The sequence below is a fragment of the Rattus rattus genome, chromosome 2 (genome assembly GCF_011064425.1).
Source record: "Rattus rattus isolate New Zealand chromosome 2, Rrattus_CSIRO_v1, whole genome shotgun sequence".
In the NCBI taxonomy this organism is placed as follows: Eukaryota; Metazoa; Chordata; class Mammalia; order Rodentia; family Muridae; genus Rattus; species Rattus rattus.
Window position 1 is genome coordinate 60,299,626 of NC_046155.1, and position 27,537 is coordinate 60,327,162.

The 27,537-nt window shown below is 48.3% G+C and overlaps 1 protein-coding gene across 50 annotated transcripts in view; it reads right to left on the bottom strand.

The window, feature by feature from the left end:
• The window catches only part of Tcf7l2 (transcription factor 7 like 2), a 193,106-nt gene that overhangs the window by 65,585 nt on the left and 99,984 nt on the right, over positions 1 to 27,537 (bottom strand). For 15 of the 50 annotated variants that reach the window (XM_032892273.1, XM_032892300.1, XM_032892277.1 and 12 more), the window contains one exon: positions 3,538 to 3,681. The exons of 32 other annotated variants lie outside the window; for them this stretch is intronic. In XM_032892273.1, the coding sequence (XP_032748164.1) occupies positions 3,538 to 3,681 (144 nt within the window). The remainder of the gene's footprint in view (positions 1 to 3,537; positions 3,682 to 27,537) is intronic. 3 more of the 50 variants (XM_032892303.1, XM_032892271.1, XM_032892293.1) reach the window with 1 other exon arrangement.

Consider the following 27,537-nt stretch of genomic DNA (forward strand, 5'->3'; position numbering starts at 1 on the left):
GATTTATACATCAGCACATACAACAACAACAACAACAACACACACACACACACACACACACACACACACCATCCCTTCTGATATATTCTGTGTATAAACCTTCATTTCCCACATATGGCCGAAATATAAAGAACAAGGGAAATTAAGTAATATCTATATTTGCTTTAAATGACGAACAAGCAGAAACAAGGCTGTCTGTGCTGCCATGCTGTTTAGAAATCAGACACATAAGAAGCCACAGACTTATAGGATGTGGTCTAATAAACCTAAGAAAAGTTTCATTTCCTCTCTCTGCACTGGTCAGCTCCCTGTCTCCACGGCTGGCCATGCACACTGAGCCCAAACGTCTTTCCCCCTTACATTTGCTACATGGGGATAGCCCATCCCTACTTCAGCCCTTTCTGAAAACACACGTGGAAAAGTGAAATCAAAACAGGCCGGATGCTAGCCACAGGGTAAGACGACCAAGAATATCAGTAAGAGCCGAAGCGTCAGACCGAGCGCCATCTTGCTTATCCCCAGACACCAGACGAGAGAAAGTTTCGAGAGCCTCCAGAGAGGAAGGAAATGGGGAAGGAGAGAAGAGTTCTGACGAAGAACGATTTAAGAAGTGTGTGTGTAAGTGCTTCAGTGGCCGTGGTGGTGACTAAGCGATTACAGGAAACCCCTCTTATCTGCAGGCAGTTATGCTGTGTCACACCCTGTTACTGTCACGATTGGTTGTGTTAACAGCCTGTGTGGCTGGCTTTAAGCTGTGTGTGAATAGCTAAGGAGGAAGCAGTGACTCACGCCTGCCCAGGTGGGCTATTGACTTTCTTAGTCATATTTACTCAACCCATCTATCTACTGGATTCCCTAGAGCGAGAGATGGATGGCAAAGGTTAGGATCTCGACCTGGTAGCAAGGAGGAGGAGATGAGGTGCAGATTGTAGAGGATGTGGAAGATCTCTCCTAAGTGGGGGCACTTACTGCAGAATCAAAGCAGTAACCATGAACAAGGGCACACACATCTGTCATTAGCAGACATTTATGGCACCCTCTTTCTAACAGCGTGACCTTATGCTGCTCCCTGACTCAGTTTACCTCTGTTTTAAAAAATGGGCATGTGCAGCGCCTGTCTCTTAAGGCTGCTGCCAGGATCCAAAGAGTTAAATCAGTAGTGCAGTCCTTTACAGTAGTGCCTGGATTGCAGGAAGTCTGTGAGAAATGTCAAAGGCTCTCCCTGGGTACCCTGCAGAGCAAGGCTGGCCAGTATTCCATTACGAGACTTTTAAACATCCAGGCATTGCATCAAGGAGGAGCGAGAACCTTGCCAACGGAGGTGACAGACTTAGGGCTCACTGCTTGCTGACTGCCAATCACCTTGCTCCCTAGAGCCATTTCTACCACTGCTCACACTGCAGGTCGGGATTTTCACACTCCACCAAAATTCCTGAGGTAGCAAGTACTAGCAAAGCCAAACTCAATTTTCCATAGAGGAGGGAAAGAAAAGCATGCATCACTCGTAGATGAGCAGAGCATCGGCATGTGGGACCCTGCTTGTGCTAGCTCTGTTGAGCACACCAGCTCTCTCACCATGCCCTGTCTGTGTGAGTAGCCCCCTGGGATAGGGAAAGTGAGGCAGAGAGGAGCTTGCTAACACGCTCGTACTGGCATCTTCACGTCTGACCTAGTTACAACCTGAGGGTTTATTTTTCATCTGGAAATGTGCCTTTTTATTTTTTTTGCCCTCCCTGGGAGATGCTTTCTGTCCCGAAGACAAGAAGAAGAAATGTTCAAGGTCACCGGCGCCAGGATTCTAATCAGCTCCTGAAAATCTTGAGCTATAAGGAAGAGACTCAGTCTTTTTGTTTCCATTTCCTTGTATCAAAGAGGGCACCTGCTTCTCCTTTATCCACGTCTCAACTCGGACCAAAGGTTAACTACTTACCTTGTGCCAAGCCTGGTGGGCTAGCCTTATCTATCAGGTCTGGGGGTGGGGGGGAGTCTTATACCCTATAGTGCGAATGCTTTGGAAAAGCTGGCCAGTCAGGATCTGCTGAGAGACGCTCTCACCAGGTCACAGCCACTGCAGAGTGGGGACCACAAAGCGCGGCTATGCTGGAACCAGTTACCTATCTACACACGCAGACGAGCGTGCACGTGTACACACACACACTCACACACACACACCAGGTAATCAGAATGTGAGCATGGTCCAATCATAGGCACATCAGAGGCAAGGTAACAGGAGAGGTGCAAAACACCCCGGAAAAACATCTGTTTTAGCCCCACTTGGATGAAGTAATGGTTGGACCACAGACATCCCAAAGGACACCACTCTAGGATCTTAGTAACGCACGCCATGAGGAGGAAAAGCATCCCATGGCGTCACGGCAGGTGAGCGGAGGCAAAGCCACGTCAAGTATAATCCCAATATTAATGCTTTTGGAGTTTACGAACATGAATGGATAAATTCGTTGAAAGCGAGATGATCAAATGGTTCATACAAAGGTCTGGGCGTGATGTGCCTTCTACGTGTCTTTCTACGTCTCTCTGGTTCTCCTAAGTGGCTGTTTACTGTTTCTGAAGTCAAACAAGGGTTTAAACACAATTTCGTCCACAAGACCCCTCTCTGGAGGGACTATGTGTGTGCACGCTCCGTACCTCTCCTCACACCCCTTCTATCCACTAGAGAATCCCTGCTTTCCTACCAGCATCCTCCAGCACACAGCATACACTCAGCACCTAGTAGGGACACAATCATTGGTTTAAAAGACTCTACTAATTGGCTTGTGAATATTCATGGGAACCAAAACATCATCTTCCATCTGAATCTAAGAGTTACTTTAATTTCTTTTTTAAAGTCTGCATTGATGTTTGCTTCCCTGAAGATAAAAGAATGTTCCGGGTGTTCTTCATTCTCGGGACTACTAATTTGAAGAGAGCTGTCACTCCGGAGCATGGAGTCGTGTGGGGTATTGACACTGCATTGAATTATTTAAAGGAAATTAACAATGCTTCCTGTCCTTGGAGAACAACATCTGTGAGAAGAGTCATTGGGCTGTGCCTGCCTCTGCCGTCAGGGATCTTGTGGGGGTGGGAGGCCTTTCTCGGCACCCTGAATTTGAAAAGAAAATCTATACTATAGACTGCTAATTGCTAGTAGCAATGGCAAAGTAGAGGTGATAACTTCCCTTCCAGCAGGAGCCATGAGAGCCCAGGAAATTACTTTCTAGGTTCAAGATTAATGGGATAATGTGTGTTCTGGCGTGTGACGCTGAATCATGTGGCCTTTACGAGCCAGCTGGGCATCGTGCATTCACTTGGGCACCAGCTCCACCCTCTTCTTGTAAAGTGGTGACTTTATGGTTATGATTTCCCTAGCGGTGGTCAGTACGGCCAGACATCATGGCACCTGCAGTGAAAGTAACCCAAGGAGAACTCAGGGATGGAGGTGGATGCGTGGGCCCTGCCCTCGTGAGAGGTAAACTTTGGATGGGCGGCTTCAGTTCAGACCTGGCTTGTCTCATACCGTCATTCTGCTCCGAGACCTACCTCCAGAAACCAGGGCTCCCCAACCTTTTGTAAGGAGTGGCTGCTTTTCGTGTCCCTGAAGACTTGCGTGCTGACAGTGAAGTCTGAGGGGGTGTAGAAGTGCGGACAGGCATGGCCCTGAGTGCAGCAAGGGAGGGGGCTCTGCTGCCAGGAAGAAAGGGGGACAGGGTGAGGCTTGAGGAGAGAGGGCCGAGTCACCAAGGCATACCCAGAATTCTCCACACCTCCCTGCCATGCAGCTGGGGTCCCTGAGGGACATCTCAAACACGGCTTCCTCATGCAGCGTTCCTACGAAGTCCCTTCCCACCATCCCCATCCCTAATACCATCCCCCCATGAATATGGTTTCTCCTCCCTCTAAGCAACCAGCCGGCTGCCTAACTGTGCCTTCTCTCAACTTACCTTAAGAAGCATCTATTAGGATAAACTTAACGGGATCGCCCGTGCTTGCACCTCACAGAAACAAACATACTTATGGATGACTGCCCTGACCCTTGAGCTGCAGGGGCTCCTGTCTTAACCCAACCCTTGCTCCCTTAGACTACAGTCTTCTGAGAGAAGCCACAACAGCATCACCACCCAAAACCTCTTCATGGATCAGACAGAACACACCCCATGTGTTCAGGGAAGCGAGCTCAAAGAAGGTCTGCTCAACAGGTGTCCTCCTGTCCCATAGCTGCAGAGTAAGAACTGCCTTCTCCATCCAGGCCCCTAGAAAGGGCTCGGCTGGCTACTCCCTTAATTCTCACAACCTCCATAGGAAGTAATTGTGTCCTGCCTATTTCACAGAGGAGGGAACTGACTCAGAGACGTTAAGGAGCATGCCCAAGGTCACACAGCTCGGAAATGGTAGAGGGACAGTATGGACTGTGTTTAGTCAACTCAAGCAAACAGTGGCTGTGTAGACCTACACACCTCGTCAGAGGTTTGCTACAGCTCCACTTACAGGGTAGAGAATTTAAGAGTGTGAAAAACAATTTAGAGGGTACAAAGTGGGCGACTTCAAAAGGACAAAAGATCATTCCAACTTCCTCAAGCTTGTCTGTTGGTTGGCTGGTGTTCCTGGGGATTGGACCCAGGGTCCTGCCCATGCTAACTAAGGAAGAGCTCTGCCACTGAGGTATATCCCCAGCATGGGAAGGAATGAGGGAAGGAAGAAGATAGCTGTAACTTTCATGTTTGTGGAAAAGATGAACTGAGTGGACCTGACCAGCCCAGATGACTACAGATAATTCTGAAAGATAAATCAATAAAAATAAAGGAAGGATGGGAAGCCACAACCCTAGAGCAGCCTACACGGCCATAGAAACACCATCCTTCCCTGTGCTCTGTTGGGTATTAACAACCATCCACAGGCAAACCGAGCTTCCCACGTGGCAAGGGGCGGTCAACTGCTGGAAGCTGGGGACCTGTCTAGGAAAGACAGCTATGGGCCAGCAAGAGCTGGCTTGCTACTGTGGCACTGTCTTGTGTCTATCTGGGAAGCAGGGGGTCCACAGTACTCACCGTAAACAGGGTAAATCACAAGATGTTTGACCTGGTCTGAAAGACCAGCCCAGCATTAGTGGAGGTGACTGCATCTAGCTGTGTCTACAGCACTGCCCCACCTGAGTGCTGCCTTCAAGGGAAGCACAGTGAATGGTGCCAGTTGTTTCTGGGAGGAGCCCAGCAATGTGAGGGTTTACAGCTCATCTCCCTGCTCTGTTGGGCTAACAAAGCTACTACCACAAGAAGCAAGGCTCCCAGGGGCAAGGGGCTGGAGAAGGGAGATTGGAAAAGAAATACTAGAGCCATACAATGAGCAAGGGCTGCCTTCAAGTACATTGTCTCTGTTACATTCTGTAGATGCTTCCTCCCTTCCTATCTTCCTACAGGGCCTGTGTCTTACACACACACACACTCACACACACACACACACACACACACTCACACACACATACACACCCGTACACACACATGCACACACACATACACAAACACACATGCACACACACAAACACACGCACAGACATACTCACACACATATACATGCACACACACGCACACTCACACACATACACACATGCACACACACATACATGCACACACACACACACACACACACATACACACACACGCACACACACACATACACACATGCACACACACGCACACTCACACACATACACACATGCACACACACATACATGCACACACACATACACGTACATGCACACACACGCACATGTACACACGTGCACATTCACATGCTTATAATCCTGGATATCTTGGGAGCCAGAGAACCTCTGAGCCAAACTTGGTGGTCATATTCCATCTCTTTGATGAGGGAACAGCTTTGAACTTGCAAGGCTCACCTTACCCTACTTTATCTAATAGGCTTACCCAGCTTCTCCTGGTAATGTCTTTAAGATATTCGTTTCTATTATTTTCATAGAATAGAATAACTTATAAACCCCATAAAAAATTTAGGACCTAGAAGTCTTAGGAAAACTTCGGACATAAACTCGGATAGAGAGGGAGGGAGGGAACAAAGGTAGGTAAAGACCATGAAGCTCAAGCAGGCGCTAAGAACGAGGAAGCAGGAGCTGCTGGGCTTTGTGCTCTATGGCCTCTTCTGGCTTTTCCAGCAATAAAATAGTAAATTATTTAGGAGACACTGACCTGACTCCATGATGCTTTCAGCTTAGATGGAATGGCCGCTTTCCCCAGCTTGAGGAGTGGGCAGATTCACTAGGCATGGACCCACCCCACACACACTGCAATCTCTTAACATAAATGCCGATTCAAAATCAAGGTCACAGACATGAGGGGCAAAGGTAAGACTTCCTTGGACTTGAATAAACGTCCATGAGTGAAGTCAACTTGGAGGACAGCAGAGCAATGAGCGGCTGGAAAACAATCCTGAACCACAAGCCCCTGGACCCAGCCACATGGACCAACTCCTTCTCCTGCACTTTCCAGTTATAGGTCTGCACGTTCATTTTCTCAGGCTAGTTTGCATGAGGGATGAAGAGAGGCAGTAACGGGGTTTAGAGCACTGCAGTCATCACAGACTGAGCTCAGAGCACTGCAGTCATCACAGACTGAGCTCAGAGCACTGCAGTCATCATAGACTGAGCTCAGAGCACTGCAGCCCTTGTAGACTGAGCTCAGAGTACTGCAACCATTGTAGACTGAGCTCAGAGCACCTCAGTCATCACAGACTGAGCTCAGAGCACTGCAGCCCTTGTAGACTGAGCTCAGAGTACTGCAACCATTGTAGACTGAGCTCAGAGCACCTCAGTCATCACAGACTGAGCTCAGAGCACTGCAGTCATCACAGACTAAGCTCAGAGGACTGCAGCCCTTGTAGACTGAGCTCAGAGTACTGAAGCCATTATAGGTTGAGCTCAGGAACCAGCTGTCACTAAGTAGTGGAGTGGAAGAGAAAGGAATGCTCTGTAGAAAAGTGAGCTAACTCCTTCTGCACGGGGTTGGAGGGGCACTTGAGATTTCTTCAGTCTCCACCAGCCACGCATCTGGTAGAGCTGCCCTGCCTCTGCTCTCCTCTAGAGTCTTCGTCAAAGCCACAGCAGCACAGACCAAGCCGGGAAAAAGCAGAACTGGGGAGTGGGAGCTACGTATCCTTGGCAGTGTCCCTGGCTTTTGGAAACATTGCTGGATAGGGGTGGGGTTCTGGAGGAGGTGTCTTCCAGAGAGAGGAGACCAAACTAAGGGGATATGGCAAGCTGATGCAGGCTGGAGGGGATGGTGGGTCAGATGCCTAACACCTAAGGACATGGTGTGTTAGCCAGATCTGTAAACAGCTGCAGGAAACAGAATCCAAGAATGCCACCCACAGAGTCCACTTCATTTGCATATTCCACAGCCGTACTTCCTCTTGAGCCTCCTATCTCCTTCCCTAGTCAAAGTCATGAGGCACAATGGAAGCCATCGAGTCAAAACACACACATGTACACGCGCATGTGCACACACACATATGCACACACATGCACATACACGCGTGCGCGCGCGCACACACGAACATACACACCAAAATACAGGAAAAAAAAGAGTTGGAAAACAATTTTTAAAAACAAAACAACGGGCCCTAAAAGTACCAAAACATTCCCCAGCATTTTGCATAAAATAGTAGAGTGAAATTGGCCAACAACTTCTGTTCACTACTGGGAGAATCTGAACCCATCTACCACGCTGTAAGGAAAGGGTTTGAGCTTTCTTTTAGCCCCACAAAAGTGCTCACCTTCACAAGTGTGAAAGCCAACTCCATGTACAAATCCTCTTTCGAGTATATATAACCACATGTACCTTCTGTTGGTTCTGTGCCTTTAATCAGTTTTACATGTTTGTTTGACTGGACCACAAGGTGTCCAGATAGTCGCTCAAACATTATTCTTGGCTTGGAATGTAGCTCAATGGGTGTCTAACATGTTCAAGGCCTCAGTTCAATCCCTGACATAAGAAAAGATAAAATGGGATTTTAAAAAAATCCTAGGTGGTTCTGGGTAAAGTGCACTGTCTTCACTAGTACGGGCAGGGCTCTCTTGTTCTCAGATGAAGGTGTCCATAAACCATGAAATGGACCCGTGGAGTGGGGAGAGAATTCCTCTGGCCTAACTACCTTTGAACATGGCTGAAACACAATTCCTTCCTAAGTATAGAAGCTCAGGCTTCAGAAGGACATTACAGCACCTCCCTCTGCCAGTCCTTGATTCTTTGATGAAGTCCCCTGAGCATCCTATATGCCGACCTCAGCCACAAGGACCTCTCAGCCTTCCTAACTGTGGGCCAGTTCCTGACACCTTTCTATGCCTTGCACACCATTCATTTTGCTCTGCATCTGAGCAGACCCTAATATATGTGGTTGAGTTTTGAGGTTTTCCCCTCCACTGCAAGTTGACATTCCCATGGGTCTCTCGGGGAGATTGGAACTTGATTATGGAAGAATCACTGATCAAATACCATCTTTTGATTGGTTTGTAGATCCCTAAGCCTAGATGTGAAAGGACCTGTCCAGGTAGGTAGAGCTGAGGTGGGGAGGCAGGGAGAGAAATTAAAACTGAGACCCAGGATCCATTTGACAGAGGCTCTGACAAGGGCCAGTTTACAAAAACAAGAAAAGTTAGTACAAGTTAGTGGGAAGAATCCTCATTTCTTTGTCATATATACACATACAAACATGTGCATACGAGCAAGGCAAACAGAAAACAATTAACAGCCATCCAAGCAAACAAGCAACCCCAACACACATTAAGTATACCTTGGAGAGAGAAGTAGAAGGCCTTTATGGGTCATGACCTGGCTCTAGGCACCATCAACAATTCTTGACTTTGATGGGAATTAACTACATTTGAAATATGTTCTAACAACCCACGGTGGAGACAAGCAACTATAAACCCAGCCTCCAAGCAAGGTACCATTTTTATCACTGAAAACAAGACCAGTTCACCCTCCTCCCCAACCCAGGTACCACCATTCCCATGCAAATGCTCTCAACGGTTTTCCATCAATAATCCTCCAAAGCTGTGAGTTGGTGTGAGTGGGCACACACGTATGTATGGCTCACATGTGTGTGTGATGGAATGCCTGGCCAAGCAGGACAGAATCAGGTAGAAGGAAGTCTCAGGGTAGGGACAGACAAAATCCAGGCCATACACACAGAGTGGCCAGTCCCTAAGGACAAGGGATATGGGAACAACGTTCACTTGGACCTTCACATATCCCAACTTAGAGTGGGGGTGAAGCACCTCCACTGGAAATGTGTGCAGAAAAGTGGGGGTCCAGTCTTCTTCACCCTTAGCGATCCCAACACCCTTTACCCGTCCACAGATTCACACAGAAACAGAAGAGAACCTCCATGCCACTGAGCCCTAGGGACTCAGTGTGTCCTGTCAATGGGGCTGCTATCTCACAAGTCCAAAAGCCGTACACCTCCTTCTATCTGGTCACTGTTGTTACGTAAAGTGTCTACCTGAAGGCAGCTAGTTCACTGAAGGAGAAAAGGCAAGCCGGTATGACGATAGACTTGCCTACATAAATGTCTACATGGCCAGGGAGGACAGCAAGAATGTGAACTGATGACATCCTCCGTAAGTTCCCTCCTGGCTAAAACAAAGTCTTAACAACTTGCTCTCCCTAGGAAGTTTGGAAATATGAAATACTACTTTGTCGTGCACTAGGGAGAAAACATGGGTACAAACTAGGTGTGTGTGTGTGTGTGTGTGTGTGTGTGTGTGTACGTGAGCATCTGTGATGGTTAGGAAAGGAGGGGAGGGTTGGTGTCATCACTTTGAGTAAAGGGGTGTTTCACTCTTTCGTCACTATCCACACTGAATTACCCCAGACCAGGGAAGCCAAGGCCTTCACGGTATAAGAGCTAACAGGATGAAGTGGGAACCACAGCATTGCCCAGACTTGAGAGAGCAGTCAGAGCAGGCGAAAATCAACAAACAACGTTCTGAGAGGCCCCGCTGGAATGCCAAGTCTCACAGCCCAGACCCCGGTTGACATCTGCCCTCTATGACAGTGTGGGGCTCCATGAAACCTCAAGCAGATGGCAAGAGAAGGTTCTCTCTGCCCCTTTCATAGCCCTTATTCCCACGTGGACCCCGGTGTCTCGGTTCTTAGCACTGCAGCCTCTCCAGGTAAGAAAATAGCTCCTGTGAGACCATGTTCCAGGAGGACTCAAGGCTAACCTCGGGCTCAAGTCCCTCCTCATCACTCACCCACAGTGGAAGAACTTGAGACGCCATCGGCTTAGCTAAAGGACGACAGCCTACAGTTCAGAGTTTATCAGATAAAGCTAACATGGTGTTGGGGTAGTGTTGTGGATAGAGGGTGCTTGTTCTCTCGGGTCAGTTTCGGCGATGAATGGTCTACCTGTGGCCAAGCTTTTGACATGGCAATGGCCGCCAGGTACAGCCCCACGCTGGAGAACCATGCAGTTGAGTCTTTATAATTGCAGCGGGCCACATTCACAGCTATCCTCCTGCAGGGTGAGCAGCCCATGGGCTGCAAGTTGAATACCTCCAATAGAGTCTTGAGAAAGTCATGGGCCAGGGGGCGAGGTGACTTGTTCTTGATGTGTGCTGCCTGGTGGGAAATCTTCTCTTTAAAAGTGAAATTGTTCCTAAAATGGAATTAAGACCTGGAGGACAGAGACTAGGCAGAATTTGGAATCTCATGTATGCTGGGGACATTTGGATAGCCCTTGCTAAGTAGTGATAAACTGGCATGGGTACAAATGACAGACTTCCAGAAGAACCCTGGAATTCACTCTGGAAATGTTCTCATAATCCAAACGTGTTAGCCACAGGAGCCCCTCCTTTCACATCCCGCTAACCAATTATTAGTATTAGGTAATAATAGACCACTTTCCACTACCATGCTTCCCGGCAGTACCAACCCCAGTGGCTCTTTGTGGTCTAATAACAGGAACAGTTGTTCAAGCAAGGGGCCACTCTGGAGAGCATGGTATGTAAAGCCTCGAGGTGTTCCTGAAAACAAACCACAGCAGTTGAGACGCACCACAGAGATTAAGGTAATTGCACGAAACACATCAAACTGAAAGGAAACTAAAGTTGTCTCAAGGTACTATAAAGGAGGAATTACGACAGGAGACTCCGAAGACAGATTATATTTAGAAAGCATGGTTCTCACTGATCTCGAATGACACTGTCTCTTACGAAATGTGAGCATGCAAGAACATCCGAAGAAAACCTCGTTGTCCCATCCGTTAGCATCTCGGGCTACAAAATAATGCTTGCCACCAAAAAGCGCACTGGGGTGGGACATACTACTGCTAATGTGATCACCGGGGAAGGGTTGAGATTATTATCCATGCTCTATGCTGGAGGGTTCGGAGGGTGGTGTTCCGGAGTGGACCCAGCCTGAATGAAAGTGATGGAGCCAAAGGCAGGGTGTGTTTGCTGAGGTTAGACAGAGCCTCACTCAGATGCTTTTCTGATTTCTTTTCTCTGCTCTGTGAGATTTGGGGTTCCCCGCTGGAAATGAGTGGTAAGAAAATGCTGTCACAAAATGATGGGTAGAGCCCAAGCCTTGGCTACTTCCTTCTAATCAAATACTTACATCTTGGTTAGTAGGACTCTGTGTGAAAGTGTGTGTATGTGCACATGTGTGCATGTGCATGTGTGTATATGTGTGCATGTGTGCACATATGTGCATGTGCGTGTGTATGTGTGCGTGTGTGTGTGTGCATGCGTGTGTGCACATATGTGTATGTGCGTGTGCGTGTGCGTGTGTGTGTGTGTGTGTGTGTTCCATCTTTTATTGTTGTTTTGAGGCTGTCTTAAGGATCCCAGGCTCAAACTTAAAAAGCTTGAAGACCTTCTTGCCTCTAACTCCCAAATGCTAGGATTATAGGCCTGTATGACGCTACATGGCTGGTGTGGTAAGAGTCTGGAACACGCTAGTCAAGCCCTGTACTAGCTTTTGTGTTGTGGTTGTTCTGTTAAGGAGACAGGCTCTCAGCATGTCTCTATTTGGCCTCGACTTGCTATCTAGATGGACCTCAAACTCACAGAGATCTGTCCATCTGCCTCAAGGTACTGGGATTAAAATGTGTGCCAGCAGCACAAGTGCGACGTGGATGGTAGCCAGGAGAGCTTCTGACCCAGGCGGACTCCACCCCAGCATAGAAACCCCACCCTTAGCCAATCAACCCAAAGAGAAACTGCCTTCAGCAGATCAACCTAAGAGCAATGTCCACAGAGCAGACCCCTTCCGCCCCCTCAGAACACAAACATGGCTATGCCTCTCAACCTTCCAGAAAGGAGGAGAATGCCCAGGTTGGACACAGCCTCACCTCCTCAGACTGTGGGCCACCAGCGAAGATACGGACTTACTGAAATACACAGACAGCTCATAGATTTAGAAATTTTTGTTCCCTAATATCCATTAACTTAAAAAAGAAAGAAAGAAAGAAAGGAAGGAAGAAAGAAAGAAAGAAAGAAAGAAAGAAAGAAAGGAGCTTTGAAAATTAAACAAACATGAGCTTAGGTGAAAGTGTTTTAATTTTGAAATTTACCACAAATAAAGCATGATCTAGCTATGCAATGGACTAGCACTAGTCAGATAAAGGAAGCAGTGCTGGGACACTGGACAATACACGGATCTTGGAGCATCAGTGCAAGTGAGGGAAGCCAGTCACACGGGACCACACATTGCATACTTTCCATGGGTAAGGGGAGACTCAGAACAAGATCTACAGAGAGAGAGGAGAGTGCTGGTTGTCTAGAGACAGAGAACAGAGGAGGGAAGCCGCAGTTGACCGACAGCATTTTATGGGGAGAGTTTTGGTCAGGAGAGGGCATACGCAGTCTAACGTGGTGGTGACAGCTGAACAGCCTCATAAATGTGTTAAAACCAACGAATGAATGCTCTGCCTCACGTAGGTGAACTCGTGGTATATGAATAAACTGATCATTGTTAACTCTGGGGTTTAAATTAACCTAATTGCCCATTATCTTATCTCTGTGTGAGAGCTTTCTATTTCACTCTGAGAACGTTTTACGGGAAACCTGTGCACAGCTCTGAGAATCAGGCAAGACAAAAAACGATTCTTCCCATTTTACAGGAAGCACAGGTACAGACACACAGACACACACACACACACACACACACACACACACACACACAGACACAGACACACACACACACACACACACACACACACACACACACACACACACACACACACACACACACATGGGGGCGGGAGGGTAACATTTGTTTCTTCCCTGCTGGCTGAGCTCTGAGGATATTGGGAAGACTGAATTATGGGAGGTGAGTAGAAGGCCATAGTTCTCACAGTCCTCCACATCAGGGAGGGATGGATCACTAACTCTTCCGGGGTGTCTAGGGGTGTGGGTGGTTGGCACATACAGACAGTGGCTAAACAAAAGACATTGAAAACTGGCAGCCAATTCACCGACTGCTTCTGAATAATTCGAAATTCAGATTAAACAATTTAGCTTAAAAACAAGGGAAGGGGGAGTCACCCCTGTAGTAGATATCTCATGGGGTGAAATTGCACCCAATTAGATGTGCCCATATAATTTTCACATCAAACGTCTTGGGCTCCCAAAGGTGACGCATGGCACAGCCTGCTTGGATTTTCCCAAGTTTTCAAGAGCTGTGACAGCCCTCTTCAACAGAGCCATTTAACGTGGCGGAAGGTTAAGGTGGAAGCCACAAACACTTGCTTTTCTTAATTTACACCTTTCATTTACTTCCCCCAGAAGTGTCTCGGAAGGGCCGGGGGAATTGATGATGTGCCGACCAGACGCATCCTTTTAAGAACAGATTTACAAAGCGGACTGCGAATCCCAGAAGGCAGCACCAAAGTATTCTTCAGTTTTGACTGAGTGTTTTCATTCGTGTGGATGAGTGTGTGCACGCGTGTGTCTGTACAGGAGTGTGGAACGAATAGGTCAGCCTTGGGTGTCTCTCTGCTCATCTTTTTGAGACAGAATCTCTCGCTGGGACCTGGGTTCACATACTGGCTGGCCAGCTACCTCTAGCGGCCCCTCTCCATCTCCCGAACAGCTTAGGCACACACACTATCATGCCCAGCTTCTTCCTCGGGTGCTACGATCAAACTCAGCTCATCCTCCCTGTGCAACATGCACTCTACCAACAGATCCATCTCCCAGCCCTGACACTGCGCTTCAGGGCTAGGGTGAGCTTTAGTAATCTCGGAAGTGGCAAGACAACCTGTGTTTGGGTCCTTAATTTTTTAAGAAGAACGTTAGGTAAAGAGGAAGCAAATTTGTTGGAATGAAAACAGACTTCATTGTTGCCTCCAACCCCCACCACGCAACACACCCATAGATATACTTTAAGTATTCTCGCTCATACTAAAGCAAAACACAGCTCGGAAGGTCCAGATCTGTGCACTCGGTGAGCCCACTGGGCATGGCGGTGCACACCTGGAATCCCAGACCTTGGGAGGTAGAAGCAAGAAGATTGGGAGTTCAAGGCCATCCTCAGATAAATACCAACTCTGAGTCAAGCCTGGGTCGTGAGACCCTGTCTTAAAATAAAACGAGCAAGCAGTGAAACAAAACAAGATAACAAGACTGTTCGGTAAACCGGGCAGTTGCCCAATAAACCCTTCTATTAGAAAGGGGCTTCTCTGCTGCCACACTGCTGTCCTGAGGGTACTTCTCTGTGCTTCGGGGCTGGAGGCAGGGGCGCAGAACAGCCACTTGAGCAACCCTGACTACTTTCCACTGGATGACACAGCAACTCCTGCCCAGCCGGGACAACCCAGACTGCATCCAGCTGCCTTCTGTTGAAGACAACCTCCACCCCCACTGGAAAACCACTGAGTTCCAGTCTGAAAATTTTCACATGCTCAGGGCTGATGCACACCCTGACTGGCAAAGCCTTGGGTCTTGGGTCACTGCAGCAGCCGGCAGCAAGCCTCCGACCTCCAAGTTCAAATCCAAACAGTGGATGGACATCAGGAAACCCAAACATCAGGGTGATGGAGTAAACAGGCCATGGTGAACCGACCTCTCAAGTCACACAACTCCAAGTGTCCCTAATGCTGTCAATGACAAGATCTGAAGCCACGGGATCAGCAATAACAAGGACAGTGGGGCTACAGAAGGAAGCAGGGGATGCTCCAAGTACGCCCTGGCCTCTTTGAAACCCACAGCTTTCCAAGTCTGCCGGTCCTTAAGAATGACAAAAAGAAGCGCTCTTAATACTCTCCTCTCTGGAGGGAAGTGAGGCCAGGCTGAGGTAGCAAAGCTGGCGAAGGGTGGTATTTTTATCTCTGGTCTTTTTAAAGGAAGGATCCAAAGTACAAAATAATAAACCCAAGCCCAAGCCCAAGTCATAAATCCAGAATGTTCTGCATAAAGTCAGTCCAAGTGTCTAAAAGGTCCAAGACGGCGGCCATGCCCAGGGAAGAGAGGAGCTGGCACCAGCTACCGTGCTGACCTTTGGTGTATGAGTCAGCGGCCGACCTCTCGCTGCCAAGGGTGCACACGCCTCTGAGGAGCAGAAGGGCAGCTCCAAGGGGTGCATCTAAAGATGACATGGAAAGCCAGGAGAGGTGGGGTGCACAGACCCTAGACCCGGGGCTCAGCTCCAGAGCCTCCCTGCAAAGAATAAACATCCTGACACGGTAGCACCATTCCTGGGGTGGGGCTTGCTTTCTGGACACTGTGCCAGCCACTCACGCCAGAAATGGCCCAGGCCACAGGAATGGCGGCGGGCATCAGGGCCTGGCAGACCGGCAGGGCCACTGTGTCTAGGCTAACAAGATGGGAAGTGAAGGCAAAGCCGGGGAGGAAGCAGTTGGAGTGGCAAGAGTCCGGAATGGCCTCTGCTTGCTCAAATGAGAACATCTGTGATCACCAGAACCCAGGCTTTTGGGTTTGACAGGTTACCATGGTAACCCTTCTCTCTGGCACCCAAGAAGAAAGGAGTCCGAACTGTCCCTGTGGTCACAAGTACAAACTGGAACGGAGGCTTGCTTGAAAGCAGACACACACACACACACACACACACACACACACACACACACACACACCCCTACCCCCTGTCTGCTTCTCATGCATTCATGCATGTGATCTCTCTGTCCACCAGCGTTCCAGCACACAGTTGTTTCTCTAACCCAGGGGCGGGGTTCATCACTTGGCACTAACACCTGAATTTATTAAACTTCCTATCTTTACCTAGACACACAAAAAGATCTCAGACCCAGTACCATAACCATTACGGTATATGTAGGAAATCAAATTGCTTTGGGTTTTTTTTTCTCCCATTTTTCCCCTAGATGTCAAGCATTCATGCCTGTGTATGTGCATGTTGCTGTGTGTGTGGATGTGCATGTCTGCGCATAGAGGTGGACCAGAGAAGCTGACGCCAAAGTGCCTTTTCTGATCACTCGCCACCTCGTACACTGAGGCAGCGTCTCTACTTTGAATCCAGAGCTTTCAGATTCAGCTAGGACAGCTAGCCAGCTGGCTCTAGGGATCCCTTGACTACGAGTCTCTTCAGTGCCGGGACTACTGATGGGCCAACTGCATGAGTGCTGGGAACCTAAACTCTGGTCCTCATGCTTGTGAGGCAAGCGCTTTATCCAGTGAGCCCTCTCTCCAGCCCTTGCCCCAATATCTCACGCCAGTTTTCCAAACACAAGCAAGGCGGGCTGGCTCCCTCTAGATATGTAGTGCGAAAGCAATTACATAATTAGAGAAGCACTTCCCAGTGTTTTCACAGCAAGTTGTCAGAGTATCTGAATAGGCGTCTCCTTGGGGAATGGTGCTGTGGCTTATAGACATGACTTTCCTCTAACATCTACAGCCATGCCAGCGTCTGACCTACAGGGATCCACTCCCGTTAGAGGGGCTACCTGGATCCCGGCTTGCAACACATGCCTGATAGGGGATGGCGTCATGTCCTGACAGGCCAACCAGGATAAATTTCCTCAGCACAGGCCCAAGAGCTCGTTGGCAGCTAGCGCCTACCCGAGCACCCAGCTGTCTCTAGCTCAGCATAGTGTCGGTTCAGGCACCGGCAGAATTTGGGCAGGTGCCCAGTTCCAACACCGGTAACATTCCCTACAGCTAATGTTCTGAGAGGAAAGGTAAGATTCCTCCCTCCAGAGTGTGAACTGGAGAAGGGAGTGGCACAGATAGAGGCTTGAGCAGGGGAGGTTTCCTGCAAAGCCCCTGTGGTGTGGCTTTTGCACTGGAGAATCTGCACACAACACAACTTGGCTAACAGCAGGGAAGGCGGGTGCCATGTTTTCCCATCCCAGCGGAGCCCTGAGGTAAGAGCTCCCAGAAAAGTGTGAGTGCCCTACAGGGAACAGACTCGTTGGGGGGGGGCATGCCCCGCCCCAGGAGACGCTCTAACACACTCATTCTGTCACCCTCTGGGCCCACTTTCTGTCTTCTGCCACCAAGAAGAGGAAAGTAAAAGGACAGTGGCTTCCAGGAATCCAGGACTTTCCAGTCAGTCTGGTCGGATATCCATCAATCCCCTCCAACCCGCTTCGTTAAGCAGAAGGAACTGATTTCAGAGCAGGCTGGTCCACAGAAACATAAACTGTACCCACCTCCTCCCATGAGTCACCTAGGGCTGGGGTTACTGTGACACATGGGGCACGCACACTAAGGGGCGCTCGGGCGAATGGGTAGGTGAGTCAGCTGGTGTTCTAAAACTGAGTGTGCTCACGGTGAACATCACTGCTCCCAAGGACACCCGGGCCACGACAGAGCAGACGCAGTAAACTGTGAGGCAGATGAGTAACATCTCAACAGAGCTGGCACAAGTGCATCTGTGTTTAGGAAGCTACCCCAGCTTTCACCTTCCCCTTTCTGAATCACCTTTAGATAGTACCTCCTGGAGGCACTGGCACTCGAGACCCAGGTGCCACCCATAGTGACAGTAGGCATCTGTTCTGAGATGGCATTCACACAGAGTCTACTATGGCACCTGGCATGCAGGAGGCAATCCACAGATAGGTTCTGTATCAAATAGTCCCCCTTAGCGGGCGCCTATAAGAATGTCAGGTGAAATAGACGGTTCTGATTCACCTTTGATATTGAGACTGCGGTCAACTTTTCATGTGCCTGATTGTAGAATAAAAAAATGACTGGTTCTCATGGAAATCTGACACAGCCTGTTGTAAGCACAGACACTCCTTGATATTTGTCTTATATTAAATGCTTGCATCCTTGTTCCATGATGTTTCCACATTAACTTGAGAATAAAATGTTAGCCACATACACACACACACACACACACACACACACACACACACACACACACGGAACTCTGGAGAAGCTGTAACGGCAAGCCTGCATGGCTCACCGCATCAGCATCCTGCGTGGCTCTCCTGCAGGCGCCAGCGTGTGCAGATGCCAAACATGGGACTGAGGACTTCGCGTCCCCAGTAAATGTAAAACAAACCAATTGTTAGCCCAAGTAAACTAACTGGATTTCTGCTAACTCCACAGTGTGCTGACACCACCTGTCACGCGACCCAGCTGAAGCCACATCTCCCACGACCTCTCCCTTCTGGCCTCAACCGTTACTATAGACAAAAATGGTGCCATGCTAAGCAAGGCCAAAGAGTATCATACCCTGGAACATTTGCTGAGGAAAGCTGAGTTCTACCAATGTCCGGCTGACAACGGAAGCAAATGGCCCTCCACCTGAAGTCGAAGAGGAACATGCTTGCTAATCTGGTGTCCCCCGGCAGGGACGGTGCTTCAGGTGTCCCTAGGGGGACACATATCTCCACCATTCCCAACAGCTGGTTATCAAAGTCAATGAAATCATTTTTTTTATGACAAATGTTTGCTTTGTAGCTCAGGTTGGCCTGGAACTTGTTATGTGTCCTAGGCTAGCCTCAAACTCACGATCATCCTGCATTAGCCTCTCTTCCACTTAACCCTTTTCAGGCCAGGTTTCTGATGCCTGTCACCAGTGTTACTGTCTGAGTTTCTCAGGTTTTAAAGAAAGGAGACATTGAGTTCCCTACATCATATAGAAGAAGATGTTAGTAGAAGACTGGCCTCCTTCCTAGGTTTGGCTGGTCTATTCTATTATCTAACACCAACCCACCACTCCTACTAAACCTTCTACCCCACAACAGGACCCCAGGGCTGAGTTCCTAAGCTGGTTCTAAGGTTCCACAGTCTCCATGCGTGCCAACTGCAAACGCAGAAAGCTCTCTATCAAGTAAGCCCCTGAGAAGAAGAGATGGAGCCCTTGCCCGCTCTCTTGTGTATTGCCTGGGCCTAGGCTCCCCATGAATAAAGGAACAGAGATCCTCCATTGTGGAGCATCTTGCTTCTTGCAACTTTGTCTTGAATTTGAAGCCTTCCATGAGGAATTTGCAAACTAGACTTAAACTAAACTTAGACTTCTGCCGTGTAGGAAGCAGCACTAGCACCCTTTGTCCTGTTGTTCTGGGAACCTCAACTAGGCGAAGAATCTTAGTGTTAATCATCAGAAAGAAAACTTCTGAAATCAAGGCTTACGCCATAGCCAGCATACCCTCCATGAATGAGTATACACGGGCCCTCGTCTAGTGTCTTAAACATCTCCCCAGGCTCGATAAATATTAGCCACTATTCATATTCTTCTGGAAGCTTCTTTGACTTGAGCAAGCAGGGGGCAAACAGTCCTATGTTATCAACACACTTGTCTCCTAATCTAGAAACGAGCAGTTCTTCACAGTGTCCGCCTCACCTTCTATTCCCCTGTGTTTGAAGTTGGCCCCATTCTGGACCCCTGAGAGCGAGCCAGCTCTGAGCTCCCCTGTCTAAACCTAGTGATAGCACTCAAGATAACTGGATGTTACCTACACCTGGACTGTGACGGGTAACACTGTCTCCACCTCCTCCATCAGGAATGTATTCTTGCCTTACATACTTGTTTGTCTAAAAACACAAAAAGAAAAGGGAAAGAAAAGAAAAGAGAAAAGAAAGGAATCGGGCCCAACGTAGGGAGAGAGCTGCAGAGTATGGAGTGAAGAGGGGTGAGGTGGGGCGTGTGTGGACAGGGTTAGGGCAAAAAGATACTAAGGGGCCAAGATGAGGGAGGGGAGAGAGGGAGGGGGAACTGCAGGCAGGGAATGGGAAGAAACAGACAGTGAGTGAAGGGCTATGATGAACCATGATGAGGCACAAAGGATTGCTGTCAACGTTGCTGGTGGTCCTCCAAACGGGCTGAGGTCCGGAGCGGCCACCTCCAGGCCTCCCGGGCCAACACCTAGCAGCAATTTAGTGTCTGTGCTCGGAGCAGTTTGAATTCTGATGTCCTTCTAAGAGGTCCTCTCCCTGGCTCTTGAGCCCATGGCTGAAACCCCCTTGCTCCCCTTGAGCTGCTCCCACCCCATTTCCAGCAGCCTAGACGATCCAAATGGGATTCTGGGTAATTACCCTTTTGGTGGGCCAACCATCATTAGTTAACTGAGTTCTAGAGTAAGAGCCCCTGGGTATGTATTTACAGGAAGCAAATGAAGGGTAGACAGATTGGAGACCGGAAGCCTTTTATCTGCACAGTGGTTACACTGAGGAGAGCTGCTGAGCTAGCATGTTTCCACACAAGATGGACAGTCCCCGAGGACTGAGTGTCCTCAGAAAAAATTTAATAAGGCATTTAATGCCTTAAAAATGCTTTTTAAAGGGACATCAGGATCTAACTGAAGTCTATAAAATTGCAGTACATGTCACAGAGGAAGACCAGGACCCAATTAAAAGGATTCTTAAGGGTAAAAACTATGTGAAGAGAAAATCCTGGCTCTCCCCACACTTAGAGGTTCTACCCACCAATCTGTCCTCCACTTCGTAAGCAAAGTCTAGAAAGCATAGTCTCTAAGTATCTACAAAATGATAGATAGGCAGACAGACGGATGATAGATATATAGATGATTGATAGATGGATAAATGATAGATAGATGATAGTATATTAATAGATACTAGATGATAGATAGATAGATAGATAGATAGATAGATAGATAGATAGATAGATAATGGATAGATGGAAGGAAGATGGATCAATGGGTGGATGGATGGAAGGGTGGGTGGATGGATGGGTGGGTGGGTGGGTGGATGGAAAACAATCCTGGGTATCCCTTCTTCCTTTACAAACATGAGGGAAAACATGCCAACACTTGCCCAAGGTGGCATGGCAAGTTAGAAGCTAGGCTAAGACAAGGATTCTGGCTCCAGGGTCTGAGCCCAGCACTGGTTCCCTTCTGTCCTGGAATTTAACATTGAGCACACTGAGAGCTTCCATGAACTCCAAGGACAACTTCACCAAGTCCTAGCACGGCTGCTCATGAAAGCTAGCAGAGAAAACACATTGCTTCTCGGAAGCTTCCAGAGAGCGCCTGGGCCACAGAGGAAAAACATGTGGCCTAGCATTTCAAGGTAGGGGTGTGGGGTGGGGTTACAGAGAGGTTTCTTCCCACCCCGAGCTGACCCACATTCAGAAACCCATATCCAATTAATCTGACATTGGTAAACCCGGTTGCTGTACTGTCCTGCTCTGTGCCGTGCTGCAACCCTAACTCAGGGAAATTTGCTTTGGGTTGAATATTACCAGAAAACCCTCCTGCCAGTGAGTGGGCTGCAGTTCACGTCTTTGCATGACAACATCCGTGCTCAGAACTCCCAGCCTTCCGGAGCCCGTCCTACGGGCTCTTAGCTGGTGGATTTAGTTCAAGGTCCTCAAAGTGTATATCATTGTCCAATCCACATAATGTGTTAATAACCAAGGGCTATTATGTCGATTTATTCTGAGTCACTCGTGGCAGCAACGCACATTCTTGGGTGCGTTCTTCATCTAGATGTTCAAATATACCACATTTATATTAAGGCTCATTAATGTGCGGGGTGGGTCCACTCTTCCCCGGCAGAGCATTAAACGCTCTGGTATTGTCTTCTGGTGAAGACTCGGCAGTTATTGTCTCCATTTACGCTGCAGACCAACGTCTCCCCACAGGGAGCGGGGCTGAAGGAAGGCTGGGAGGTAGACAGGCTTTCAGTGTGTGCATCGGAGAGGCAGGAACCCAACCTCCTCCCATGCCGGCATTCTTCCAAGTGCTCAAACACAACGTGCGAACCTGGAAGCACCACATGGCCTCTGCTCGCAAGCGCCTGAAAACTCGATCGCCCAACTCCTCCCAGTTGCCGACTGTCCCTCATGACTCTAGGGCCGCAGTTATTCTTTTAATACCGCTTAAGACCCATTCGTTCATGCCTCTCCTTCATGCGGCCAAAAGTGGTTCGAAGCTGTCTTAGTGTACGTCTCTGAAAACTAGGACAGCCTGTTGATTTCGAGGTGTACCCCGACACGAGCATTGCCACCTCGGCTCCAACATCGATTCTGTAGATTTACTTTTCTACAAATGAAGTGCCTCATTATACAAATTTAACGTAACGGTGTTTCTTTTCTCCTTGAAAATTCATTATTTGGGAAAGCGTAGTATTGAAGAGAGCACACGCGGGCTGCTTGAAACGACGTCACTTCTTGCTCCCACGCATGACATGGGCCAGATAAGAATGACGAGGGTCGTCTGGTATTTGTGCAGAAGACCTGTCATTTGCCAAGCACTCGGACCGTGAACAGGAACGCCTAAACACCTGGTGAAAGTGTGCGGTGAAATCGAGCCTACCTCCACTTCAGAACTACCTGACCCTTGCACTTTTTCCCCTTAACTGCAGCCCATAAGGGAGGTAATTACTACCCTTCTCGATTGGAGGATAAGCACACGGGGTGATCAGCACCTCCCTGAGCTGACACACAAGGAGACAGCTAAGTCTAGGTGAAGACTTACGATTGGGCATCACGGCCCTCCCCCTTCTGTAGGGATGTCACCCCATGCTTAACCACGGGCTCATATTTGGCTGTAACTGTGAAAGTCTGAGTGTGGAAGAGGTGAGAGACTGGGAGTTATATGTACACCACATGAGCTGTGCAAGTTCGGAGGCAAGAAACATTTCCAATCACACTTTCCAAACATTTTCCAATAGGTAAAAGTGCAGTTCTGGGCTGGGGAGGTAGCTCACTGGCAGAACACTCCTGTACCATACGCAAAGCCTGAGTTCTTTTCCTAAGCCTAAGCAACCCCCCAAAAAGTTATAGCAAGCAGCATGCACACTTAGACCCTGAGTATCTGGACAACATCTCTCTATAATAACAATTTTGGGTATATTCTATCTCAACCCTCAGCCCTGCCCAAAAGGCTTCTAAACTGCCTGCTTCTTATGTCTCACAGATCCAACTAGGAAACCACATTCCCCATGTTCAAGACGGGCTTTGCTGTGCCTTCCAGAGGTGGCTGGAGGCTGCTGCCCGGTAACAGGAACTCATACAGATCTTCCTAGAAACCCTCACACAGTGTTCCAGAGGAACAGTTTGATGTCAGAGAGTCTACAGGCATTGGAATCTAAGGATCTGCCAGGCCTAGAGACATCAGGGAGCCTGAATGGACTGTACTTTCTGTAGAGTGGATGACACAGCCCTCCTTCCCGTGAGGCTTCTAGTGACACACATGGACACAGGGTGGCACGATGCTACATAGATGGAAGGCTGTTTCCAGTCATCCTGGCAACAGACAAGTTTTACTGAACGTCTGGCTAGACACTGGCACACTTGAGCTGAACAATCCAGGAGCTTGCCCCCAAGAACAGGAGAAATTTCATTTTAAGGAATAGCAAATATTTTCCCAGGCCCTCGACTGCTTCATTAACGCTTGCCTTATTTGGGGAGAAGGAAAAACTGTCTGAAGGATCACGGCGGTTTTATGTGCCGTAAACTGGCAATGTTTTGGAACAAAAAAACAAGTTTTACACAAGGGTACTTACGGCATCATTATCACATTTTCCAAGCCCAAGACAGTGCTTGCCAGGGAGGGATAGAAAGAGCTGAGAACTGGGAACAGTATTACCTTCAAGACGGCAGCACTGAAACAAGGGGGCTTTAGAATAACGCTCTGTTCATGTGTACATTTATGGTAAACTAACCCTCCTGCATTTACCTTGTAACAGTGCTACAGGTAGACATACTTATATAATTTATTTAATGTTCTCTAAAATCCATGCTTACTTAGGTTTCATACAATTTATTAAGTCTCTAGTCTGGCCTGCAGAAAGGGGAAAAATAGAAGCAGATGTGAGCCCACTATTTGCAGTTAAATGTTCACTAGCCTCCTGCAAAGGGCAGGGCTGGCTGGAAAACGTGTGTACAACCACAATTCAAGTGGGAGCCTGGCCTGGCCTGGCCTGGCCTCCCTCCTACCTACCAGAAGGAGGAGGCCTGGCCCTGACAAGTGTTAGGCATCTTGCAGCCAACCAAAGCCAAAGAACAAAAATTAGATAGATAGATAGGTAGATAGATAGATAGATAGATAGATAGATACATACATACATACATACATACATACATACATACATACATACATACATAGGGAGATAAAAATAAAATCTCAAGCAACAAAATGTCAATGTTAGGAAACCTGTTACCTGTTCCAAAAGCACAGTCCTTCTGCAATGTGAAGAGGAACAGTCCCAGCCAGCCCTCAGGCACATCATGATCTTCCCAGGTAGTAATAAACACCACCCCCTTCCTCTCAGGAATGTTCTAGGTCTGTCTACCAGACATCTCAAGGCCATATAGGAACTTCTTCCAACCTGCCTGGGAGACATAGTCCCCAGTCCGTTCAAGAAGTCAGTCAGTCAGTCAGTCAGTCAGTCAGTCAGTCAGTCTCTCTCTCTCTCTCTCTCTCTCTCTCTCTCTCTCTCCTCTCTCTTCCTCTCTCTCATCTTGCTCAAGTGTACCCTTCTATTCAACATTTACCAACTCTCTTGTCATATTTCCCTTTTCCTAAATAAAGACTCTTTTCACTCATCACATCTTGGTCCTCTTTACTTCCCTTATTTTTTTTTCCTTCTCCGGGCCCCTTGGAAGAGGCTCAGAACCAGAGAGGTGAGGAGCCCTCATGAGGAGCAAGCCAGGTCCGGGAGGGTGGGAGGCGACAGAATCAACTGGTTTAGATGGCATACCTGAAGTCATTAAGTCCCTACAGAATTCATGTTCCAGGCCCCTCTGGTTTCTGTCCCTCACGCCCTCACCCCAGGGTCACCGCAATCCACTCGGCAACAGAGACTACACTATCAATTTGGTATTGCTTCGTTGTCCTAGAAACCAGGGGCTAAAAGTGTGCCTCAGTGGCAGAATGCTTGTCTGACAAGCATGAGGTTCTGGGTTCGATCCCTGGTATACAGTAAAATGTAGAGAAGGAGGAGAAGGGGGAGGAAAGGGGATAGAGGAGGAGGGGGAGGAGGGGGGAGGAGGAAGAGGAAGAGGGGGAAGAGGGAGGAGGAGGAAGAGTTGGCATTTAGTGTAGTCTCCACCCCAGAGTTACCTGGCAACAGCCAGGTGTGCTTGAGTCACTGTAAAAGGGGCTGCTTCTCCCCGCCTCTCTCTCTTGCTCTCTTGCTCTGTCCTCTTGCTCCTACTCCCTTTCTCTCTCCCTATTCCTCTCCCCTTTCTCTCTCCATGTGCCTCTCCTCTTCTCTCTCTCTCTCTCCCTCTCTCTCTCTCTCTGCCTTTCTCTGTCTCTACTCACTCAGCTCTCCTCCCCATGCCATGAATAAACTCTATTCTATATTCTAAGGTCTTGTAGCTGGTCCCTCAGGGGGAAGGGATGCCTCAGCATGGGCCCACAGAAACACCCCCTTGCCCCACCCCTTACCACACCTCCACCAAACATACTCCTTTTCTCTATATCTTTTTATAAAACCCAACAGACAGGAAATAGTAATGGTAAGGAGTAACCTATCATCAGAGTTAAGGACATAAGACATATGGAGACAAATAGAATGTTCTAGCACAACTACAGAGTCATGTCAGGGTTCAGGCAGAAAAGGACAGATCACCAAGGCTGTCCTGCCTGCTAGCTCTGTGTTAAGGCACAGGGGAGAACTGGAGCCCAGGTCTGCAGGTCCTGCTTTCATCCGGTGCTTTGTTTTTACCCTTGTACAAGAAACTTCGTACATAGCCAGCGACCAATCGATGGCAGGCTGGGCAGACACAAGCGTACTGTTTATCTGTGTGGCTGCTGATATTTCCAACAAAAATATCACGCCCAGTATGTTATTCAGTCTTTGGTAGTACAGAGCTCAAAAGGAAACCCTCCCTTACTTATTAAAGACCCCTAAAGTCCCACAGGCTGCACACCCCAGGGGGTTTATAACAAAGCACAAAGCCCCGACCTTCAGGTCTTGGTTCAGTTCCTTCCCCGGATTATACAAACACCTAACTGACTCTCCATTGGGTCAAATATCACCTATTTGTCAAAAAACAAATACACTGGCCTGTGGTAAGTTTAAGACTAAATTTTTAAAAACTATCATCAGCTCTCTGCCCTACCCCCCAAAACAGGGGTTAGGATGGGCTCTCTCCTACAGAGAGCCACATGTCTGAGGTGATATACAAAGGAGGCTGGATGCAGGAGTATGTTAACCTTCTGCAGGAGTCCATATCAGCCAAAGATCTTAGAGGAAGGTGATGTGGCCTCTTTTCTTGTATCTAAGGTGGAGATGTTTTATGAATATATGGGGACAGACAGGTAAGACTTAGCCAGGGTCTCTGGAAGTCCATCCCCAGGCAAGTGACAGCTTTCAAGACAGTATGGGAAAGTGAGGGTAGACAGTCAGCTTTTGTGGACAGCCCCACGATGTCCTCTGGGCTTCTGCTTTGGACCAGGAAAACAATGGCATCCCGTATCTCAGTAACATCATCTCTATAGAACTGATTTCCTAAGCCCGTTCAGCCACGGTGAAACTAAAGTTGCACCCTCCACACCCTCCTCCTTCCTTGGCCAAAGTTTAGTAAGCAAAGGATGTCACCTTTCGTCAGCGACAAGAGAGAAGATGTAGCACTACAACAGCGACCGCCTCTTTGCTTCTGAAGTTCTCTCCACTTCTCAGTCACCAAAGCGATTCTCTGAGAAATATCTCCTACCTCTCAAGAAGGGACTGCGGACATCATGACTCTCAAGAGGATGTGTACTGCCACGTTCTAGCTACTAAGCAGCTACAGTGCACGCATGCCAGCTAACAAACTGGGAATTCCCTTTGTCAAGAAAAAGATCAGAAACGTAACTGTACAGTTCCAGGGGAAGATCAATAACCGTCAGAAGGAAAAAGAGAGAGAAAGCAGGCACTTAATTCACCGCCCTTTCATCTCAATGGAAGAGCAAATTTCCTGGGTGACAAGGCTCTCCCTCTCCTCCGAAGTCTTGACCAAGGAAGAGTGTGTGAAATATTTACGACTGGCCTTTCTAGCTAATACCATCAGCACACGTACAAATACACTCATTAGTACCTAGACAGCAGAGGCAAACCAGACTGGTGTTAGACAAGTCGTGGTAGACACTAATCCACTCTATTGGCAGAATGCAGTGGGGACATAGAAAAAGTAAGATATGGTCTATCCA